A 25,076-nucleotide genomic window follows, 5' to 3' on the forward strand; every position below is an offset into this window, starting at 1 on the left:
GTTCATAGTGCTCTCGAAAGTTTCCTCGTTGTCATGGATGAAAATATAAATTTAAAGAAGCAGTCAAAGACGTCAATATTAGAATCAGTAAGAACTATCAGAAAACTCTTTTTTGATTTAAATAAGAGAGTAGATGATTTGACACGTGAAAATAGTGAACTGCATAAAGAGGTTATTAATGTCAAAGAGAAGATCGACAGACTAGACACATGCATGGCGGGACAAGTGGCGCAGTCTACAGGCCACGGTCGTAAACAGGATTTTAACAGCACAGCAGATGCAAGCAGGGAGAGTAAGAGTCCATCTGGTGACATAAACAAGAAATCATTCGCAGACGTTGTTGCCAATAAATGGAAAGAGAGTAAGTTTAAACTTACAGTAAAGACTAAAGGAAATCATTCTCCGGAAACAATTAAGACTATTCTGAAAACTAACCTTAATCCAGTTGAGATGAAAGTCGGCATCAGCGCATTCAAGACTCTTAAAGACGGAAGAATATTAATAGAAACATGTAGTAAGGAAGAGATAGAGAAAATAAGTAAATCTGTAGAAGAAAAATGTGGGAGAGAACTGGAAGCTAAGGTACAGGAATTACGTCAGCCACGACTAGTTATATATAATATTCCTGAAGAAATTACAATGGAAAACGCATATAATGTAATAATAAATCAAAACCCTGAATTACAATCGGAAGAGGTTAAGATCACGCCAAAATTCATATTTAACACTAAGCAAAATAACAGGAATCTGGTGATTGAAGTTAACTCCCAAACCTGAAGGTTGATCCAGACAATAAAGATGAAAATAGGATGGTTGATTTGCAATGTTGAAGATTATTTTCGAGTTAATCGTTGCTTTAAGTGTAGTAAATACAATCATAGACATACAGATTGTAAAGGAGAAGTAACTTGCCCCATATGTACAGGCCCTCATAGTTTAAAGGAATGCAACGTTTCAGAAGAAGAATACAAATGCATCAATTGCTTAACCTATAATAAATATAACCCTAATCACACAACGTGCATAAATCACACGTTCCTTGACAAGAATTGCCCAAGCTTGCAAGCTGCAATTATGAAGCAAATTCGGAATACAGAGCTACTGATATGGATACAGCAACCAACACCAAGAAATTAACAGGTCTTAAAAACTCAAATAATTATGATAATATCAACTGCCTACAGATAAATTTACAACACTCGATAGCAGCAACTGATAACTTGATGAATCTGATAGTACATGAAGGAATAGACTGGTATTTATTCAAGAGCCACGAATTATCAACAATAGGCCTATTGGTATCACAAATAGATACAGGAAGTTTGCGGCAAGTGAAGGTCGGTGTCGAACAGTAACGTTAGTGACAAACCCACAAATAGATGCTCTACTTATAAATGAATTGACTGACAAAGACACAGTAGTTGTAGAATTAACATACAGGGGTTTTAAATTTTATTCTGTTAACATGTATTTTGATAGTCAAGTAACAATAGAAAGGGACCTTAACAAAATCAACATCATCTTGAGGTATACATGTGGACAAGGGTTACTCATTGCAATGGACAGTAATTCCAGATCTACAACATGGCACGATATACTCACCAATGAAAGGGGGAAGAATAATAAATAAATCAGCTGTTTGTACATAACGAAAGCAGTAATTTAACCACTTTCCAAAGTAGTAGGGGGAAAAGTAACGTGGACTTGACCATCACCGACAATAAACTTCTTAAGGAAATATATAACTGGAGAATAAGCGAAGAAGAGAGCTGTTCAGATCACAGAATCTTACATTTCTCTGTAGCACAAAACTTCTATTATGATTCAACAGAAACCACATTCACTGGTATAAAATATATAACAAGAGAAGAGGATCGAGAATTATATCAAGAAATATTAAAGAAAGAAATAGTACGACAGTTCTGGGGAACAAGACACGAAGAACTTACTGATGATCTTGACAATGGACTATCAGTGCACATAAATAATTCTGAAGATATGGAGGACATAGTAAATAAATTTACCACTGCCCAAATAAAAGCTTGTATGCAGGCTTTCAAAGTTAGTAGACCATCTGAAAAAACTATTAGCCCAAAACACAGAACAGTGCCTTGGTGGAATGAAGAACTTACGATAATGCGGAAGAAAGTAAATGCATTTAGAAGAAAATTCCAGAGATCGTTAAATAACAATGTCCTCCGAGATCAGCGCAAAACTGAATACTTTGCTGAAAAAGCTAAATACCAAGCAAAAATCAGAAATACAAAGATACTCTCTGGGAAAGAATACTGTAGTAATATATCTTCAAATCCCTGGAACATAGTCTATAAATCAGCGTCAGGTAAAACTAAGAACACTCGGATTGTATCGACACTTATGAACAATGAAGGTCGCTACACAAGAGATTTAAAGGAAACGATGCAGTGCATATTAAACCATCTTATTCAGAAAGATGACGAAATGGAAGATACTGTTCAGCAAAAGCAAATAAGGAAGGAAGTAGAGAAACCAATACACTCCGGACGACTGGGAATTTACAGAAGAAGAAATAAAATCTGCAATCAAAGATATAGGTCTTAAAAAGACACCCGATGAAGATGGAATCACGAGCAAAATATTATGGTGGACGTATGAAACTATCCCTAAAACTATGACATCTTTATATAATGGTTGCTTGAAGAATGCTTGTTTCCCGAAGCGATGGAAAAATGCGAGAATCATACCAATCACAAAACCATGGAAAGAGAAGCTTCAGGATACATCCAAATTCCAACCAATACGCCTGCTAAATGTGGCAGGAAAAGTACTAGAGAAACTTCTAATAAATAGAATTAATCACTACCTTCATACCAGTAAACTACTGAACGAAAATCAATATGGCTTCACAGCTCAAAAGTGTACTACCGATGCAGCTATGGCACTTAAGGAATTTATAACTGAAGCGTTCAAAAATGGTCAAATAACCATCATTGTTAGTCTTGATGTAAAAGGAGCTTTTGACTCTGCGTGGTGGCCTAAAGGCCCTAAAACATTTTAAATGCCCGAGAAATTTGTACTACCTTACTAAGAGCTACTTTAAGGATAGAACAGCATTCATGAATTCCAGTAATATCCAAGTCAAAACAGTAGTTAATAAAGGATGTCCTCAAGGTTCATGCTGTGGACCGGGGTACTGGAATGTACAGTATAATGCACTGCTTAGTTTGGAATATGGGAAAAACAGCAGAGCTATAGCATTTGCTGATGACCTTATAATTGCAGTCAGGGCTGAAACTAAAATTGAAGCAGAAAATATTGTGAATATGGAATTACGGAAAGTTACTAAGTGGTCAGCAGACAACAAAACCCGTTTCAATGAAAGTAAGTCTAAAGTTATGTTAATTTCAAGAAGAAGAAGAAGAAGAAAAGCAAAGAAGACAGTTGACATCTTTATGAATTGGAAACGTCTTGAACAAGTAGACAAGATGGAATATCTAGGAATAACTATAGACTCTCGCTTCAATTTCAATGACCATATCAATAAAGTCAGTGAAAAATGTATTAAATTAATAAACGCATTATCAAAATCGGCAAGAATAAGATGGGGTCTAAAACATCAGGCTTTGGAAATAATATATAAAGGAGCAATATTACCAATGCTGATATATGCTGCACCGATCTGGATAGAATCGCTGGAAAAGAAATGCAATCTGATTAAATACGTGAGAGTGCAAAGACTTATTCTATCGAGAATAGCAAGATCGTACCGTACTGTATCTCGTGAGGCACTGTGCATCATCACAGGAATTACTCAAATATCAAGGCTAGAGAGATTGTTACTCTATACAATATCAAATCAGGCAAAACAACTATGAATTATGTCATTGATCACCCAGAAAAACCTATGAGATGGCTCCACCCAGCTAAGTTTCCTGGTACCGAAGATCCAAGAATAGCATTAAATGAATATATCCCATGGAAAATTTACACAGATGGAAACAAAAGTGAAGGAGTGGGAGCTGGCATAGCTATATACAGATCTCATGAATTAATAGATCAATTGAAATTTAAATTGCAAGACAACTGTTCGAATAATCAGGCGGAGCAATTAGCCATATTAAAATCTCTGGAATTCTTAGTAACTACTAGGACAGAGGATGATGAAGATAAGAAAGCAGTTATTTACACAGATAGTAAGATAGCAATTGACTCCATTGCGGACTTCAGAAATCATAACCAACTGATTGAGAATATAAGAAAGACTACAGCTATTCTAAAAAGAAATAATTGGAGAATAAAATTTGAATGGGTTAAGGCATATATAGGAGTTGAAGGCAATGAACTGGCTGATAAAATTGCAAAGGAGGCTGCAAAATTAAGTGAAATCTGTTTTGATAGAATACCCATCTCTACATTAAAGAAAAATCTCAGAGAAGAATCAATTCATGAATGGCATCAAAAATGGGAACAAACTTCAAAAGGCACACTTACAAAGGAATTCTTTCCAACAGTTGCAGGCAGATTAAAATCCAAAATCAACTTAACACCAAATATGACTACAATACTGACTGGACATGGAAATATTGCTTCGTACTTATGCAGACTTAAAATTATACGTAACTCCGAGTGTTCCTGTAACAGCAGCCCTCGGACAATAGATCATATAATTTTCGAGTGCAGTGAAGTGAAAAATATTAGGCAATTCTTGATAAATAGTGTTAATAGAGGTGATAATTGGCCAATGCAGAAATCTGTGCTATTAAAAAAGTATTTCAAGGAATTTTCCAAATTTGTTAATGCTCTGGACTTTCAAGCTCTCAGGAAAAAGGAAGACTGATATTGATTGATATTGGTAAGATTAACAGTCATCTAGAAATTGAATTATTCAAATGTAATTTATGTTTGTGCATTTGTAAGGAAATGTATTGTAAGTGCATGTAGTACTACTCATGTAGTGGAGCATGCAGAGAGTATGTACAGTAAATGGAAAAAAAAAAAAAATTACCTCCTACACACGGGTAGCAAGAATGAGAGGCCATAATATTTGCCTGATAATTTGTCCATAGGCTATAAACATGAGCACACAATGCAAACACAACAGTGAAATTTTAATCAACAAAGTCTTATTCTTTATGTTTTGAGGTAAAAATATCATTCCTTGATGTTGCTTTAATTATCTGATTTAGGTCAAAATCTTCGAGATCGTCCTCAGGTTCTGAATCGAGTGCATCAAGTAGTGAATCATCGGAATCAAGCTTTTCTTCATCCTCTAGTAGTAGAGAGCCCTCTCCCAAAGGTAAATTATCTTTTGAAGAATTTTATGTCTAAATACATTATTATTTATAACCAGTGTCTGTATTTTTCTTTTCTGGTTTGTAGGCCGTGTTCCTGGAGCATTTGATATTCTCGATATTTCACCAGAAACTGCATTCGGCATTCTCAGGGGTTCTTCTACGAAACTCTCTTTGGCCATGCGAAATATAATGCAGGCTGTGGTGCACCGTTCACCATTGGTCCACCATTTTGTGTATGTGAGGGGGTAGGGGACAGTCACTGATTGGCCCTTCCTTGGCCAATGATAGTGCAGGCTTCAGTGCACTGCTCTCCTATTGGCCCGCTGTGGCAGAGATGCGGTCGTTGATTGGCTGTTCTTTGGTCAATGATAGAAGCAATGTGGAGCCCAAAGTTAGTCGACTTGCCTTGGCCGAGGCAGGCTACAGATCACCAGTTGCTTTTTCTGACCTGCCACGGCCACAATGACCAACACCACTCTATTCCACTTAGAGCTTTGTTGCAGTGAAAGGCAGCGGAACCTTGAAAATTCCGAGCACAGTTGTAATTGAGATATCGGGACCTTAAAATGCTCCTGGACCACATCCTACAAGCCCAAAAAATATGGTTACAGTACCAGCTGTCAAAGCCTCAATTGCTGTATTGCTATTTCTATTTCAAACAAAACATGAAAATTAGGTAATACTTAGTTTAAATCGTAATATGATTCAAGATGAGTGTGTAATTTTAACATTTATCAAAAGGTTAAAAAATATATCTTCTTCTAGCTGTTCGTCCTGCAAAACGAATTGTAATAGATGAACGAGAAAGGCTTGCTTTGGCACAGTCATTAAAGGTGAAAGCTATGGATGCATTGAAGGTAAGAGTTCAATCATTCTGTCCTTTTCAGTTTTTTTAATTTTTTTATTTTATTTTATTTATTTTTTCACATTTGATCTAAAACAATAACATCAATATAACATTACCTCCGATTTTACAACAGTTTTGATGTAAACCTTGATCCAGGGAGAAATACTTAACACTCATGGGCAATTGAATTAGGGATTGCTGGCTAATAGCATGTAGCACACCCATTTGCCTTTACCTCAGAAATGTTCGGGAGCCGTAATGATCCATGATCGCTGCACACCCTCCTATAACCATCAAGGTTGGTCAGAGCAGGGCCCAGGACATGCTGATTCCTCTGGCAATTCAGAAGCCAGTGAGGGACATTGTAAACCTTCCCATTTCATACCATTTGAACAGCCCCATATAACAGTACCATCACCACCGACCTGAACTGTACCCTGCTGGCAAGAGGGATCCATTGCCTCATGTGGTTAATGACGCACATGTACCTAGCCATCAGTGTATATGAACTGTTACCTCGACTCAGCTGTACAGGCAACTTTTTTTTTTTTTAAGCATTCAGTGGCAGTTTTATTTTACTCGTGTCATTAGTTGTGCCTTGTGACAGCTGTTGAGCACAGGTACCATCATGGAATGCTTGCTTCTGTACCCCATGGCAAGGAGATGGTTCTGGATGGTATGGCTGCTCACACGTCGTCATCCAGCCGTGTATTGACAAGTGATCTGCTGCCCATCTGCTCTTACTATCCGAGCTAGTTGTGGGCGACTCCTGTAATCTACGCATTGTTCACCACGACATTTGATTCTGTAGATGTTGATTCCCATAGGGAACCTGAAATATTTATCCCAAATGAGTAAATTATATTATCATTTTAAATTTAAATTATATATTATAAATTTGGTAGCAGGTAGGGACCCTCTTCGGAGGCAGCCCTACCCAGGGAGTGGCGCCCCTGCCTATGTGAGTCCCAGAGCACACTGACCCGGTGTGTAACATCTGGTATGGGTCCCAGCTCAGGGTTACGAGTGAAGACCTCAACGGCATCTACGGTGGAGAAGGTGGACTTCGGTACGGCGGAGATGGCGAAAGGGGCAAACCCGTAGCGTCTGTACTCCAGAGGAGCGGCTACGAAAGGCGTCTGTCTCCATGTTAGGGGCGGCCTAATTTTGAACCTGGCAGTAGGTATAAAATGCCTTTGGGTGTGGCGAGCCCATCGTAACAATAGCCTATATGGACAAAGCAGATATGGTGCCTCGGAAAAGGTTAGGGCGTCCCCTGCTAAAAGCGACGCGCAGCTCTTCAGGTGCTGGGGGAACTGTGAAAAATGGGCAACCAGCACCAAACTACATCAAAATTGCAACAATTAATGTACTGACACTGACGGGAAAGACAGAAGAACTGGTTGACTTCGTGATAGAAGATAAGGAAGTACTATTGATGGGAGATCTAAATGCACAGGTTGGAATGGAAAGACAAGGAAAGGAAGATATTGTAGGGCCCTTTGGATATGGAAATGTAAATCCAGAAGGCGAGTTGTTGGTGGATTTTTGCATGAGGAATCAAATGATTGTTGGAAACACCTGGTTTAGGAAGAAGAACAGTCAGAAGATTACAAGGTATGGCTGGGGAGACAGACGGACAAAGACCATGATTGATTATATAATCATAGAGAAAGAACACCGGAAGAACCTTGTAGATGTAACAGCCATGCCTGAAGAAGCCTTTGGTAGAGATCATAGAGTTGTGATAGGAAAATTGAAAGTTGGAAAGATTGAAAAACCCCAATTAAGAAGAGAGAAAAGAATTAAAGTATGGAAGTTGAAGGAGAAAAGCATACAAGAAGAATTTCAAAGGGAAATAATACCCTTGGTACCCAGGACAGAGGTGGGGAATGTTGAAGAGGAATGGAAAAGATTTAAGGAAGCACTGGTTGGATGTACAGAAAAGGTGTGTGGTAGAACATCAGGAAATGTGAAAGACAAAGAAACACACTGGTGGGATGATAGGGTAAAGATTAAAGTGAAGGAAAAGAAAATGGCATGGAAAGCATGGAAAACATCTAAGACTGAAGCAAGTAGAAGAAAATATGTGGAGGCAAAGAATTTGGCCAAGAAAGTAGTGGAGGAAGAAAAGAGGAAAAGCTGGGCCTTATTCACACAGACATTGAGAGATGATACGCAGGGCAGCAAGAAATTACTGTATGGTATCTTAAGAAACAAAAAGAGAGATCAAGTAAACACCAGATTTGTGAAGGATGAAGGTGGCATAATTTTAACAAAGCCAGAAGAAATAAGAAATAGATGGAGAGAATATTTTCAGAAGCTGCTGAACATAAGAACAGATGACAGTCATTCAATGGATGACCAGGAAAGGCAATTAGTTGACGAAGAAATGGATAAAGAAATTACAATGAATGAAATTGAAATGGCAGTAAGAAAGATGAAGAATGGAAAAACTGCTGGAATAGATGAAATTTCAGTGGAGATGATAAAGGCAGCTGGAGCTGTAGGCCTGCAGTGGACATATCGGGTTCTCAGGAATGTCTGGGAGAATAAGGAGGTCCCTGAGGATTGGCAAAAAGGAATAATCATCCCAATTTTCAAGAAAGGTGATAAGAAAGTTTTGAAGAACTACAGGGGAATTACTCTAATATCCCATGTTGCTAAGATAATGGAAAGGATACTGGAAAGTAGAATAAGGTTGAGGGTTGAGAAGCAGATACAGGAAAATCAGTTTGGTTTCAGAAGTGGAAGGTCAACAATACAGCCCTTTTGCATTATGAGACAACTAATGAAAAAGCATTGGGAGTACGGGAATGATATGGTGATGACATTCATTGATATTGAAAAGGCATATGACAGTGTCCCTAGGACGAAAGTTTGGGACAGTCTGGTGCAAAAAGGAATTGGACAGGGATTAATAAAAATGATCATGGCATTGTATAAGGAATGTAGTAGTTGCGTGCAAACACAAGTTGGCAGGACAAGTTGGTTCAAAATCACTAGCGGGCTGAGACAGGGAAGTGTTCTATCACCAATCCTGTTTACAATAGTAATGGATGACATCATGAGAATGGCAAAAGCAGCATATGGAGGAAGAGAAATGAACATGATGTTATTTGCAGATGATATTGTGATTTGGGGAGAAGACGACAGGAAGGGTCAAGAACAGTTGATTGTGGTGAATGGGAAGATTGAAGAATGTGGATTGAAAATAAGTGTAGAAAAGAGTAAAACTCTTGTTATGACTAGAGGGGAGAAAGAAGGGAAAGGTCAGATTAGACTTGCAGACAAGCCCCTGGAAGTAGTGGAAACGTTTAAATACCTGGGGAGTGAATTAATGGAGAATGCTCGACTGGATGCTGAGATTAGTAAAAGTATTCAAGCTGGAAGTTGTTTCTATCATAGTGTAAGAAATATGTTATGGGACAAAGATGTGCCAATGGAAGCAAAGGATACTATGTACAAGATGTATTACGTACCCATAACAACTTACGGAGCAGAAACTTGGACAATGACAAAGAAGGATGAGAGTCGAATACAGGCAGCCGAAATGAAATTCTTGAGGAGTATGATACAGAAGAGTAGAAGAGACAAAATAAGGAATGAGAAAATCCGGGAAGAAATTGGAGTGGAAAAAATGAATGATAGAATAGAGAAGAGCCGACTAAGATGGTTTGGGCCCATAAAGCGAATGTGTGACGAAAGAATGCCAAAAAAGGTGATGGAAATGCAAATCCAAGGAAGGAGAGGCCGTGGACGACCACGATTGAGATGGAAGGATACCATCCAACGCAGCAGCATTGTAGAAAGAAACCTGGACTGGGACACAGTGTTGGAGGAGGAGTGGTGGAAAGACCGAAGAAAGTGGAGAGGAACCATATTTGCCCCTACCCGGCTACAGCTGGATAAAGGGAAATGATGATGATGATGATGATGATGATGATGATGATGATGATTATAAATTTATTCATTCAGGACAAATATTTCAGGTTCCATTTGGGAATTAACATCTATATCATCTGATGGCCAGGCAGGCATCAATTTTTGGTAATGAGACAGTCTCTCATAGTGTATTGGCACTGCCGGTTGCTTCAATTAGCCTACACAGTGGCCTCCACGGTATGCACTAGTGATGCGCCTTGGTGGGTGTGTTATTTACCAATTGATGAGCCCAACTTAGCACACTGGGGCAAAACGCTAGTAACCCGGAATGAGTTAGCTGGAAAATTTATAGTGTCTAATAATGGACCATTTATATTGGCATTGTACATTTGATCCTGGCGATAGTTTTTGCCCGAATCCATGTACGCACAATATACTCTTGATACAGTGGCCTTTGGAAAGCCTAGTGCTTGCAAAACTTCAGAGATGTAGTAGCCCAAACATCTGGAGCTGACAATCTGGCTGCGATCAAATGTGCTGCAGTCTCGTATCTTACCCACCCTGTAGTCAGCTGCTACTCGTATGGCCCATTCAAGGTCTGATGTCCATGCTATTACATGCCACGCCCTCCTATTACATTCGTTAGGCTGGGCACAGTGCCATTTCCCCACTACAGCAGCTATCCTTAATTCAGTTGCTCATGAGCATATTATAACCCATCTTTCCTTGTTGATCTGTATGTTTGAAACAGGTACACACAGTTATTTATTTTTGTAACTTCTCTCAATACAGTTACTCTATCTTTGAATTAATGTCATAATATTGATATACTACTAATAGTCACTGTATATCTGCAGCTTTCTGGCCAGAAACAACAAATAAAACTTACTTTGAAAGCTCCTGGTACTACACCACCTGTAAACAAGAGAACAGTTTCTGGACTTCCAGAATTGCCAGAACTGAACCTTGTTCGAAGAGGTGAGTAATACATAGTCATAATTTTGTGTGAGAGCTTGAAATAAAACTTATCTTCCTGTTTTTGAACAGTAGAGGTTGATTCGTTCCATACTTATCTTAATACACAAACTTCTGCATAGTAACTCCCCCCAGTATATTTCATCTGAACTTCACTTCCTCTCTTCCTTCCACAACCGTAACACTCGCTCAGGCTCCACTCTAGCTATTCCTCTTCACCATTCTTCTGTGTATAATAATTCTTTTAATGTAACCAGTTCCAGGCTTTGGAATTCCCTGCCAGTAAGTGTCAGGAGCATTGACTCTATCCCCAAATTTAAAATATCTTGCCGAGACTTCCTGTTGAGATTTACCAATTGAAGTGTCTATTGTGTGCATGTGATTGGTAATTGTAAAATTAAAAATGGTTCTGTTAATTTTAAATAATATAAACGTAAGGGTAGTTGATAAGTGTGTATATTGTAAGTGTGTGTGCAAGTGTCTATGTGAGAGAGAAAAGAGGACTGAATTAACAAACTTATTAGCTAATAAGCTGCATATTGTATGGGTGTGTAACTTAAGCTTAATTAGGAAATAGCATAAGTAGTATAATTAGTAATAGGCAGCCTTAACCCTTTCGCACTCAGCGCGCCGATGAGAGGTTATGGCGAGAACGCTCACGGCGCCGATACATCGGCTCTGTCCTATTTAGGGATTTTGGTCATTTGCGTGGCTGTTAAATCGTAACAGTTGATCGTGATGGTACCTTAAAGCGTTGAATTTGCGTTTTACTCTACAGATCTAACCTCCAGCCCTACAGAATATTTTTATTTTCGACAAATGAAATCTGTTGACCGTGATTGTTTATGTTGTGGTTATTTGAAGTAGTTATTACGTGGATCTGTTTTGGTTGGCTTATGAATACAATAATTTGATCTTGATATGAGTTTAGTTTAGAGTATATTTCGTTTCTTTGGTATATCGTGTGTTCGCTGTACTTCGCAAACTATAATTTTACTCCTTTTCATAACTCCGTTGTTGCACGTGTTTGCGTCATCTTTTTATCGTAATGGCTAGGCCATATTCAAGGCAGAATGAGGCCGATATCTTTGAATTTTCAGATGATTTAGGCAATAATAATGACCTTCTTTCACCGAAAGTGATTCGCATTATGTGGGAAGTGACACAGTCACAGCTTCTCACCGTGCATCGGACCGCGAGGTCCTGACATCAGCGCTGAGGTACAAGAAAATGGGTGAACAGAATTTAATGAAAATCGGAATGTAAAGTCGGGGAATAAGTAACTACAGTCATCATCATCATTTCCCTTTATCCAGCTGTAGCCAGGTAAGGGCAAATATCGTTCCTCTCCACTTTCTTCGGTCTTTCCACCACTCCTCCTCCAACACTGTGTCCCAGTCCAGGTTACTTCCTATAATACTGCGTTGGATTGTGTCCTTCCATCTCATTCATGGTCATCTACGGCCTCTCCTTCCTTGCATTTGCATTGCCATCACCTTTTTTTTTGGCATTCTTTCGTCACACATTCGCTTTATGTGCCCAAACCATCTTAGACGGCTGCTCTCTATTATATCATTCATTTTTTCCACTCCAATTTCTTCCCGGATTTTCTCATTCCTTATTTTGTCTCTTATACTCTTCTGTATCATACTCGTAGAAGTTCATTTTGGCTGCCTGTATTCGACTCTCATCCTTCTTTGTCATTGTCCATGTTTCTGCTCCGTAAGTTGTTACGGCCATCAGGTGATAAAGATTTTGATTCCCATAGGGAACCTGAAATATCCCCCTGTGGGTGGGGGCGGTAGAATAACACCCACGGTATCCTCTGCCTGTCGTAAGAGGCGACTAAAAGAGGCCCCAGGGGCTCTGAACTTTGGAGCGTGGGTTGGCGACCACGGGGCCCTTAGCTGAGTCCTGGCATTGCTTCCACTTACTTGTGTCAGGCTCCTCACTTTCATCTATCCTATCCGACCTCTCTTGGTCAACTCTTGTTCTTTTCCGACCCCGACGCTATTAGGTTTGCGAGGGCTAGGGAGTCTTTCATTTTCACGCCCTTCATGGCCCTTGCCTTCCTTTGGCCGATATCTTCATTTTTCGAAGTGTCGGACCCCTTCCATTTTTCCCTCTGATTAGTGTTATATAGAGGATGGTTGCCTAGTTGTACTTCCTCTTACAACATAATCACCACCACCACCACCACGAACCTGAAATATTTGTTCCGAATGAGTAAACTTATAATACCAGTATAGTTGGTCTGTTATTGGACATAAATTTTATAAATTTTCCAGCTAACTCATTCCTGGTTGCCAGAGTTTCGCCCTAGAGTGCCAAGTTGGGCTCATCAGTTGGTAAATGGGAATCAGCATCTTTATCATCTGGGGCCTGTTCCACAAAAGTATGGTCTTGTACATTACAAGTAAATTCTCTAGTAACTTGTACAAATACCAGAGTTTCTGTTCCACAAAAGAATTTTCTACAGTTGTACTTTACTACTCCATACTTACAAATTACTAGTGAATTTTTATAGGTGTGTTCCACAAAAGTACTAGTACTTGTAACTTACTAGCGAATTGAGAAGAATTCTCTACCAGTGAAAGGACAATAATATATAAATGTACTAGTGCTATTTAAATACGCTTATTTTGGATACATTTTGATAAATATGTGGTCTAGCAGTAGTGATAGTAATGGTGATGAAAATGAAAAACTATCGTCTGTACAGGGAAAGAATAAACTTCCAGTTTAACACTGTATTTGAATACAATGAACGTTTTAGGTTAAGCACAATACAAGTGGAAGAACTTTTGATAGATATTGGCCATAGCTTAAAATATCCTACGAACAGAAATAAATCTCTCTCTGCTAAACAACATTTACTAACAACATTATTTACATTGGCTAGGAAATGGTGGTCAGTACCATGGTACTGCAGATATGCTTGGAATGGCAAAATCTTCGGTCTGTGGTAGCTGCAATAAATGATATAAAATTTCCTCAAATTGTTTGTTGGCCTGAAAATACTGAAAAAAAAACATATTCCAAGAAGGACATTCCTGGAATCATTAATGAGCAGAATATCTCTTACATACGTCCAACTTTTCCCCTCAAAAGCTTCATGAGCTTTTCCCAAGTCAAATATTTCCATCCAACCATTTATTTTGTCTTGTTTTTTCAGACTCTCGCTGAATCCACCGAAACGAATATCTTTCCTACCTTCTATTTCCTTCAAAATGAATAACTTTGTTTTTCTTGACATCATTTTAACAATTCATGCAGAGTTTGCAATTTCGTAACAATTAAGTTTGGCGGCCGAATATCGTTATTAGCGGCATCTGATTCCTAATGACAGACCAAGGTAGGTATGTTAGACTCTAGTAGAACATACGCGAGGATCGCGGAAGAACAGAATGGGTGATAATAACGGAGTAATTTCCTATCATCAAAGAAATAAACTGAAAAATAACATCGTAGCATTAAAAAATTCACAGGAATATTAGTTACTTCAATCTTTGCTGCAAAAGTTACAGTAAAATATGATATTACGATAAATGAGGCAAGCATAACCTAATTCAACGAATGGAATACGAAGATAAACAGCTGATTCATGCTATGACGTAGTATGTTTATTGATATGTCGTCACTTGTAAAACTTGTAACAATTCACTGGTAATATACAAGAGACTATCAATCTTTTGTGGAACAGAAATGTACAACTCCATACATTACAAGAACCCTCACTAGTAACTTGTAATGTACAAGACCATACTTTTGTGGAATAGGCCCCTGATGGCCAGGCAGGCATCAATTTTTGAAAATGAGACAGTCTCTCATAGTGCATTGGCACTGCTGTTGGCTCCAAATAGCCTATGCAGTGGCCTCCACGGTATGCACTAACCATGCGTCTTTGTGGGTGTGCCTTTTACCAACTGAATGACTTAGCTGGAAAATTTATAATGTCCAATAACGGACCAACTATATTGGTATTAGGCTTATCAGAGACCGATCATCTCATTTGCATACTTCCTGTGAGGGAATGGAGATGTGTAATTTTTAACCTTGTAGCCTCGTATAGCAACAGTCGGGCTTTGAGACACCAAGTGTTATAAATATATCTTAGTACTATATTGCACAAGACATGTAGAATAATTTTATCTCCTGATTTTTGCTTTTGTATCGTTGGCAGGTATGTAAATATTTGAGAATGAAATTTTTGGCCTTCACCTACGCTACCATTTCACTCAGTGTGAACAAAATTATTTATAGCCTAGATTGTAGTGGTGCATTCCCTGACTGTACATACAGATTTTCATTAAATTCTCTTCAGCCGTTTTCTCATGATGCGCGCACATACATACAGACAGACATAAATTACGGAAAAGTAAAGAGTGCAGTTCCGTGTTACTGTGTACATGACCGATAAATATCATTCTTTTTAAATTCTGAGCAATGCACAGACAAAACTCTTATTTTAGATATAACACAATAAAAGATTCCTCAGAAGAACAGCAACGTACTCACTTCTTCACATGGTATGTTTTTTTTTCTTTTTTCTTTTTTTTTTTTTTTTTACATGAAATGTTTTCTACCTTCCACGTTTAAACCATGCGCTCTACTCTAGAATGGTACACATGACACAATAAACTCACAGTATGCTCTACTCTAGGACACAATAAACCCAATAGAGAACAATGAAGAACAGTTTAACAGAGCTGCTGTAGCAAGGCCAAAGCTAGTTAATGGATGACAAACAGACCATCTCACATGCATACCATCACCCCATTTCCCTGCCCTCTTCGTTGCTAGGATATGCTCACTCACTGTTCCGGCAAGAAATTGAGAGGTCACGATAGATTCCCAGGCCTATGTCTGTCTTATCTATGTGTGGCTAAAATCCCACCAATTTTTGTGAAACATTAACCTTTTGATCAGTGAGTTTTGGTGACAGGAGTGAGATTTTTCTTGAAAATTTTGAATTCTTAATTTTAAGGTTTTTGATTCTAACTTTTCTCTATTAATAAATTTACATAATTTACACTTGGGTACCTTCAATTTAATTGAAATCCATGGCGTAGACAATATTTTTCTCAAAATAATGAAAGGAATACTAAAATTGACAAAATTATGATTAGGCCTACTGTCTATATGTGATCAAGTTCGTAACCTTTACAACACACTGACTTGATTTTACAACAGTGTCACCTATCAAAACGTCTTTAGGGTATGTTACTGACCGAGACACTCGAGTTTTTCATCGTGTACAACGTCCGTAGCCTTTCCAGTGTAAACAATAAAATCAAGGATAAACCCAGTTTCACAGTCGAAAGTATAAACATCTTTATATCAAACCTGTGTTGCTTTGATGGAATGTACTGTTTCTATTTTAGGCCACCTTTCCAAGCAACTAGGGTCTCATCAATACAGATGTTTTGGAAGGGATAGAATACAGATTGAAATTTCTCTCTGAAATAGTTTAGTATAGGCCTAATTTTGTGAAGTCTGTCATCTGGGGGTTGTAGATTGTTGGCAGAAAAGTGAAGCAACCTTACAAAGAGGGAGAAATTGTCAAGAGAGATCACTTTACCGAACATCAGAGTTTTGAATGATTTAGGGCCTGTACTACGACAGCCAGATAAAAATGCGGTATAAATTTATTTGGCAGTTTGGACATTTATCTGGAAGTTTGGTTGAAAACGCGTACTACGACTTTCATTTATGTGCAATCTGGGAAAATATTCTCGAGTATAGCTATGCCGAAGTTGGAGAGGCTGTTAACGCTCTTATCTGGGACTTCGCTCCTATCAGGGACGCTACTGTAAAGAATCAAGATGGCTACACATCAAGATGAATCTACATCTGCATGATGCTGTGCAAAATGAAGTTGTTACAATGTAATGTATGCATATATTTATAAAATATGTCATGCTTCCTGTCCAGCTATCACAGAATTTGTAAAGATTTCCCAAGCTAGCAAGTTGTTGCTACTCACTATATGGGTAGCGCACAAGCAGTCAACAAGAAGCTTCACGGGTAGCCATGGTCGTTAGGGTATCGCATGCTGCCATACAGTTTTTCGTGGGTTCGAGTCCCAATAGTCTACCATTTTTTTACCTTCTAAATGATAGTCGGTAGGGTACTAGAGGTGATAGTACACATTCCCTAATCATTAAAATGCATGTCAAAAGCGTGGGTTCTATTCCAAATCTATCCGCGACGCACATATGGAATAAAGGTATACGACATTGTTCATGGCGATGGGGATGTTAAGGAGGTTATATTTCTTTTACTTCATAACAACTTGCTACCAAAGTATTTACGCTAAAGTGAGATAAATGCTTGCCAGTTACTATTCTCACATTGTATTGAAAAGAAAGAACCTAACTACCTATCAATGAGCAAACAATAAATTGAATTAATAATAAAATTAATTATCCTACGCTGAATTAGTGGCATTAATCACAAATATAAACTTTACTTTCGCCATAACGCGCATCCTCGTAAATAGTACTGGACAAAAAGATCTTAACTTTTGCGTCCAGGTTACATTTTCAGTGTTTTTTTTTTAAATATATAACAGTTTCAGTTTCGTTATACAGTTAATTAATTTTAACATTTCTTTGTATGTGTATATTTCAGTCCTAATTCTGTTTTTGACCTGAACTTCCACATTATAGTGTAATAAGAGTCTGAAATTGGATTCTAGTAATACAATTTCAAAAGGAATAGAGCTAAACAAACAAAAACACCAGGGAACACTTATACCACCCTGCTAAATCTCACTATATTTTCAGTAACCTTATTACCAACCCAATAAAAATGTTACTACATCTTCCGCATTACAATACCGTCGTTAAAATTCGTTGGTAGTACGTAAGAAAATATTTAACTTCTAGTTTGCAAAACTGCAGCCTGCGTATCTGGCTGTTTACCTGACAGTCGTAATACAGGCCCTTATTTGTTGACCAACAGTTTTTCTTTTTTTTTTTTCTTCACATGGTCCATCAACAAAACAGTTGCCAGAAAAAGATAAGAGTCTCTACTGTTATGCCTTGCAACTTCGATTTTTCCTTTATGTCTTTATTTTCTATAACAAGTAAGTTGTACTTGTTCATTTCTGACACTGTCAAGTTCGTAATATTATGATCAAAAACTTCTTTGAAAATCGACACTTCAGGTCTTGAATCTGTCACAGGTGAACAATGTAGTGGAAGTTGGAAAATGTTTATTGAAGACTTTATTTGTAAAGTGTGGTAGTATGTTTTATTTGTAATGACCTAACCTGTACTGTGTAATATTTGTAACATATGGTATGTGTAAATAGTAGATTTCAGTTCTGTACTTACTGGAAGTATCCAGAAATGTTACATGAATTTTTGAGCAGGGTGTGTTGTATTTTGTTGGTTATGTCTTCTAGAATATATTTTCTGACTATTCTGGAAATGGAAGGTTCGCGAGCGTGAGTATTCGAGGTTGTTAGTTAAAATTCGTGACTGTAGTAGGAATTGTGATTGGTGAACCTAGGTGGGGATAGGCGGACTCATGCATTCTGATTGGATACTCCAAGGCCAGGGTTTACCTATATATAGAGAGTGAGGCAGCGTTCATGAGAATTCGGTCTGTCTTGTCTTGTCTTGGCCTGGTCTGCCTTAGTCTGCCTTGGTCTGAAGTTTTACGCCGTGTGCGACGCCTCGCTAACGGGATGGGCCACCTTCGGGTAAGCACTCTTGAATCCCGTTCCGGCTAAAATTTCCGTAATGTTCGGTTGTTATTTCGTATAGGAGTCTGCCCTAGCCTAACCTAGATTCGCCAAATTAATTATTTATGACACCTTAGCTTTTCAGCTGGGCTTGCCTGTTGGTTTTCGAGGCATTCCCATTTCTTGTTTCACTAAAAATGTAGATTGTAGTTTAATATATTTACCTTGCAGTTTGCCTCTGGTAGTTCAGTGTCTCTTGATGCACGCTAGAGTTTTGGAGAGTACGTTTACTTCACTGTAAATTGCATTGTACAACTGGATTTGTAACTAGATGTATAGTTGGTTTGAAATCTTGAACTTGTACCAAGGTATTATCAAAGATCCTCTAAGTTATGGTATCACAGAGAATATAGTTTGTAAGTTGCAAGTTGGTGGATTTTGTTCAGAATGTATTTGTAAAATTTCACTTGTAAATAATATTTTTCAAATTTAAGAATCGTGGCAAATTTTTTCGGAAACCGCAACCTAAGCCATGTCCATGCCCTCGGTAGGTCGTAGTTCCTTCCACCTTCCTGGTTTATTGTCCACTAGTTGGCCCTACCGATATTTACGTATTATGTTGTTGTTGGCAGAGAGCCCCGTAGTCCAGCTGATGTTTCGTTGAGTGTGTAGTGGTTTCTGATTTTGTGTAGTTGCTCTTACCTCTCTCTCCCCCCCCCCCCCCCCCTTATTGTGTTTAGTGCTTTGCTTTGTGTAACCACTGTAGTAGCGGTTATAGAATCGTTGTCATTATCATTCAAACGAAGACTGTCACTAACCCTTGAACTTGATGGATTAAAATGAGCAGGAAGCGTAGGAAGAAACCTGCGTACAAAACTCCACTTTCTTTCTTCCTTCGGTTTGAACAGCTGACAGCTTAGCCTTCTTTGCAACAGCGGAACACTGCACTTCGTCCTCAATTTCCGTGTTGTCGTCTTTTGAGGAATAACCAATTTCACTCTCATCGGACACAAAACCATTACTATCATAAATATCAATTTCATCGTCAGACTCCTTGTTAGTCAAAATATTACTTATATCTTCTGGAACAAGCATCCTCGATTCGATCCCACCGTTACCACGTGTACTTGTTTACTGTCAGAGAGCGTTTGTTTCTACAGAATCCACAGATGAGAGAAAAGAAAAATAATGTGTATTGTCAAGGAATAGTCATGCAATGCGCTCACAGGCACAAACAATAGAAAACAGTTCCTGGTGTTGGAATTTGTAGGACAATCGTGTAAGAAGTCAGGTTATGTAACTACGGATGCTGCAACAGAACTTCATCACAGAACATACGAGATGTGATAAAACACTGAATAAAGTTCTCTGAACGTGCCAAATATCCCCCAGCTTTGTTCTAAAAAGCCGCCAGTACGATGTCAGGAAATAATTTCAAACATTCAACATGAAACTTGAATAGCCGGCAGTACTGTTCAGGCGCAAACGTCGAGAACGTAAATAGACGGCAGTACTCCCGTGGGCCATGCGCAACACTGCCATAAATAGATGGCAGTACTGCTCATTGGGTTAAACAACTAGTGAAAAAAGTAACCACTCACTGCTCTCATCTTTGTTACATAAATTTGTAACTTGTTGAAAATTTATATCAAATGTAACTTGGGTGCTAATTCAAGCTATTTACTTGGCATGTGAGTGGGTTCGAATCTCACCGTCAGCTGTCCTGAGAATTTATTTCCTTTTGTTTGTGGTTTCCCTTTCCTACTCCCAAGCAAATGATGGGACAGTTCCTATTCATAAGCCACAGTCGATTCCTTCCTTTTCTGTACCCAGTGTCATTCACCATCATTCATTTCATTATATTCTCAACTGAGGTTTGCGTCGGGAAGGGCATCAAGTCTTGAATCGTTGTCATTATCATTCAAACGAAGACTATCACTAACCGTCGTAAAAATATGGTGTAAAATATATAATCTCACTTCATCCCCGATATCGTATTGGGCTGCAGGGCTAATGGGACGACATGCATACCATTAATAGTATCAGTAAATATGTATCTGTCAAAGTGATTCTTCCTTTAAAAATAACCTGGCCCACAGGGCTCGGCTGGTCATCAAATCTCGGCAGTGAAAAGGTTAAACAAATTTAATTTACAACCCAACCATATAATGTGCTCTACGATATCGTAAACGTGGATCCAAATATACCAACCAAAGAAACTGTCAAAATCATCTATGATAATCTCATAAAACATAATGGCCTTAGTAGGCTGGAAATTAAAGAGTTTATGAAGATTCCGAATTTTGTATTAAATAACAACTATTTCACTTTATGGAAAGTTTTACGAGCAAATAGCCTTAACTATGGGTGATCCATTATCCGGAATCCAAGCCGACATTTATATGGATTCAATGGAGTACACGAAAATCATACATACATACATACATACATACATACATACATACATACATACATACATACATTATCATTATAGACTGTTATGCCTTTCAGCTTCAGTCTGGAAGCCTTTGTGAATTTACTAAACGTCACCACAATCCTCGATTTACAACTAGTGTTGTGGCCTCATTTAGTTCTATATCTCTTATCTTTAAATCGTTAGAAACCGAGTCTAACCATTGTCGTCTTGGTCTCCCTTTACTTCTCTTACCCTCCATAGCAGAGTCCATTATTCTCCTAGGTAAGCTATCCTCCTCCATAAGCCTCACATGACCCTACCACCGAAGCCGGTTTATGCGTACAGCTTCATCCATCGAGTTCATCCCTAAATTAGCCTTTATCTCCTCATTCCGAGTACCCTCCTGCCATTGTTCCCACCTGTTTGTACCAGCAATCATTCTTGCTACTTTCATGTCTGTTACTTCTAACTTATGAATAAGATATCCTGAGTCCACCCAGCTTTCGCTCCCGTAAAGCAAAGTTGGTCAGTTTCGTCTGGGAGCTGACTTTCTTCTTACAGAATACTGCTGATCGCAACTGCGAGCTCACTGCATTAGCTTTACTACACCTTGATTCGATCTCACTTACTATATTACCATCCTGGGAGAACACACAACCTAAATACTTGAAATTATCGACCTGTTCTAGCTTTGTATCACCAATCTGACATTCAGTTCTGTTGAATTTCTTACCTACTGACATCAATTTAGTCTTCGAGAGGCTAATTTTCGTACCATACTCATTGCACCTATTTTCAAGTTCCAAGATATTAGACTGTAGGCTTTCGGCACAGTCTGCCATTAAGACCAAGTCGTCAGCATAGGCCAAACTGCTTACTACATTTCCACCTAACTGAATCCCTCCCTGCCATTTTATACCTTTCAGGAGGTGATCCATGTAAACTACAAACAGCAAAGGTGAAAGATTGCAGCCTTGTCTAACCCCTGTAAGTACCCTGAACCAAGAACTCATTCTACCATCAATTCTCAGTGAAGCCCAATTGTCAACATAAATGCCTTTGATTGATTTTAATAATCTACCTTTAATTCCATAGTCCCCCAGTATGGTGAACATCTTTTCCCTCGGTACCCTATCATATGCTTTCTCCAGATCTACGAAACATAAACACAACTGCCTATTCCTCTCGTAGCATTTTTCAATTACCTGGCGCATACTGAAAATCTGATCCTGACAGCCTCTCTGTGGTCTGAAACCACACTGGTTTTCATCCAACTTCCTCTCAACGACTGATCGCACCCTCCCTTCCAAGATGCCAGTGAATACTTTGCCTGGTATACTAATCAATGAGATACCTCGATAGTTGTTGCAATCCTTCCTGTTCCCTTGCTTATAGATAGGTGCAGTTACTGCTTTTGTCCAATCTGAAGGTACCTTACCAACACTCCACGCTAATTTTACTACTCTATGAAGCCATTTCGTCCCTGCCTCCCCACTATACTTCACCATTTCAGGTTTAATTTCGTCTATTCCTGCTGCCTTATGACAATGAAGTTTATTTACCATTCTTTCCACTTCCTCAAGCATAATTTCACCACATCATTTTCCTCCTCCCCATGAGCTTGGCTGTTTGAAACACCACCATGATGATTTCCTTTTACATTGAGAACATGTTCAAAATATTCCCTCCACCTCTCCAGTGATTCCCTGGGATGTATTATGAGTTCACCTGAATTACTCAAAACACTGTTCATTTCCTTTTTCCCTCCCTTCCTAAGATTCTTTATTACTGTCCAGAAAGGTTTCCCTGCGTCTTGACCTAGCCTTTCCAGGTTATTACAAAAATCTTCCCATGACTTCTTTTTGGATTCAACAACTATTTGTTTCGCTCTGTTTCTTTCATCTACGTACAAATCCCTGTCTGCCTCGACCCTTGTTTGGAGCCATTTCTGATAAGCCTTCTTTTTACGTTTACAGGCTGCTCTCACTTCATCATTCCACCAAGATGTTCGCCTTTTCCCATCTTTACACACAGTTGTTCCTAGGCATTCCCTTGCTGTTTCTACTACAGCATCCCTGTATGCCACCCATTCACTTTCTATATCCTGAACCTGCTTACTGTCTACTGTTCGAAACTTCTCACTAATCATATCCATGTACTTCTGTCTAATTTCCTCGTCCTGGAGATTTTCTACCCCTATTCGTTTGCAGGCAGATTTCACTTTCTCTACCCTAGGCTTAGAGGTACTTAGTTCACTACAGATCAGATAGTTGTCTGTATCATCGAAAAATCTGCAAAAAACTCTTACATTCCTAACAGATTTCCTGAATTCAAAGTCTGTTAAGATATAGTCTATTATGGATCTGGTACCCCTAGCCTCCCATGTGTAGTGGGGAATAGCCTTATGCTTGAAGAATGTATTCGTAACAGCTAAACCCATACTAGCACAGAAGTCCAGCAAACGCTTCCCATTCCCATTAACTTCCGTATCTTCCCCACATTTACCAATCACCCTTTCGTATCCTTCAGTTCTATTTCCAACTCTCGCATTGAAATCACCCATTAGCAGTATTCTATCCTTGCTGTTGACCCTGACCACGATGTCACTCAATGCTTCATAAAACTTGTCAACTTCATCCTCATCTGCACTCTCACATGGTAAATACACGGACACAATTCTTGTCCTAATTCCTCCAACTGACAAATCTACCCACATCATTCGCTCATTTACGTGCCTAACAGAAACTATGTTGCGTGCAGTGGTATTCCTGATAAAGAGCCCTACCCCAGACCCCTTCCCTTTCTAACACCTGTCAAGTACACTTTATAATCTCCTTTCTCTTCCTCGCTATCTCCCTGTACCCGAATATCACTTACTCCTAGCACATCCAGATGCATCCTCTTTGCTGACTCAGCCAGTTCTACCTTCTTTCTTCCATAAGCCCCATTTATATTGATAGCTCCCCATCAAATTCCATTTTGTTCGCCAAGTTGTTTCCAAGGAGTCCCTCGCCTGTCAAATGGGAGTGGGACTCCATTACTCCCATAGGTCCGAGGCTTGCTTAAAATGTTCTGAGCTCGGTAAATTCATGAAGCAGGATGTTACCCTACTTGCACATAGTCCATGTGAGGATCTCTCCTCTAACGGGTTATGGACCACCGGTGAATTGTATAGTCCTAGCCGCCTGAGCACAAAGAGGGCCATGACTCAGAATATGTCCGAGATGCCCACTCCCATTCCATAGCAACTGGTATCCCGACTTTCAGGACCACTTACTAGGCCACTCAGCCGTTGCCCATGGTTCACGAACTAGGACGTGACTACAGTAACCCACAAACATGAACGAAAATTATAACACAAATAAAAGGTATATGCTTATGGCTATGGTTCGTGGACGATACTTTTGTAGTTATCAACAAAAACGTCACTAATAGTAATGAGATCCTGGATTTTTTAAACAAAATTGATCCCAATGTAAAGTTCACTAAGGAGGATGAGATCATGAAATCCTTGAGTTTTTCTTGACATAACGGTTACACACCTTAATAATACTTTCAAATTTTGAATTTGCAGAAAACCTACCCATTCTCCTATTACCATTAAAAATTCCTCTTTCTGCTAGCAATCTGAAATCTGAACTCAGATATATAAGGAATCTGGCTAAACTTAATGGGTTTAAAATTGATATGGTCAGTCATTTAATCAACGAAGTTAAACTTAAATTGTCCGCTAATCTCATTTCAAATAATCTTAAAAAAACTAAGTTTGCCACATTTACATATAATAATCCAGCTATTCATGAGATTGCAAATACCTTAAAGAAACACAACATTAATGTAGCATTCAGGACAGCGATCACTAATCAAAGCATATTTTTTAATCATAATAAGGTTCATCATAATAGCAGCCGTTATTCAAGGTCTGGCATTTACAGATTAACGTGTACACCGTGTGGATATTCTTACATTGGACAAAGAGTTCAGAGC

At 38.7% G+C, this 25,076-nt stretch overlaps 1 protein-coding gene across 2 annotated transcripts in view; it reads left to right on the forward strand.

The window, feature by feature from the left end:
• Nucleotides 1-25,076, forward strand: part of LOC136878877 (zinc finger CCCH domain-containing protein 18) — a 210,947-nt gene that overhangs the window by 160,781 nt on the left and 25,090 nt on the right. For both annotated transcript variants that reach the window (XM_067152440.2, XM_067152441.2), the window contains exons 10-12: nucleotides 5,166-5,275; nucleotides 6,039-6,130; nucleotides 10,863-10,983. In XM_067152440.2, the coding sequence (XP_067008541.2) occupies nucleotides 5,166-5,275; nucleotides 6,039-6,130; nucleotides 10,863-10,983 (323 nt within the window). The remainder of the gene's footprint in view (nucleotides 1-5,165; nucleotides 5,276-6,038; nucleotides 6,131-10,862; nucleotides 10,984-25,076) is intronic.

This window comes from Anabrus simplex, chromosome 8 (assembly GCF_040414725.1).
Source record: "Anabrus simplex isolate iqAnaSimp1 chromosome 8, ASM4041472v1, whole genome shotgun sequence".
In the NCBI taxonomy this organism is placed as follows: domain Eukaryota; kingdom Metazoa; phylum Arthropoda; class Insecta; order Orthoptera; family Tettigoniidae; genus Anabrus; species Anabrus simplex.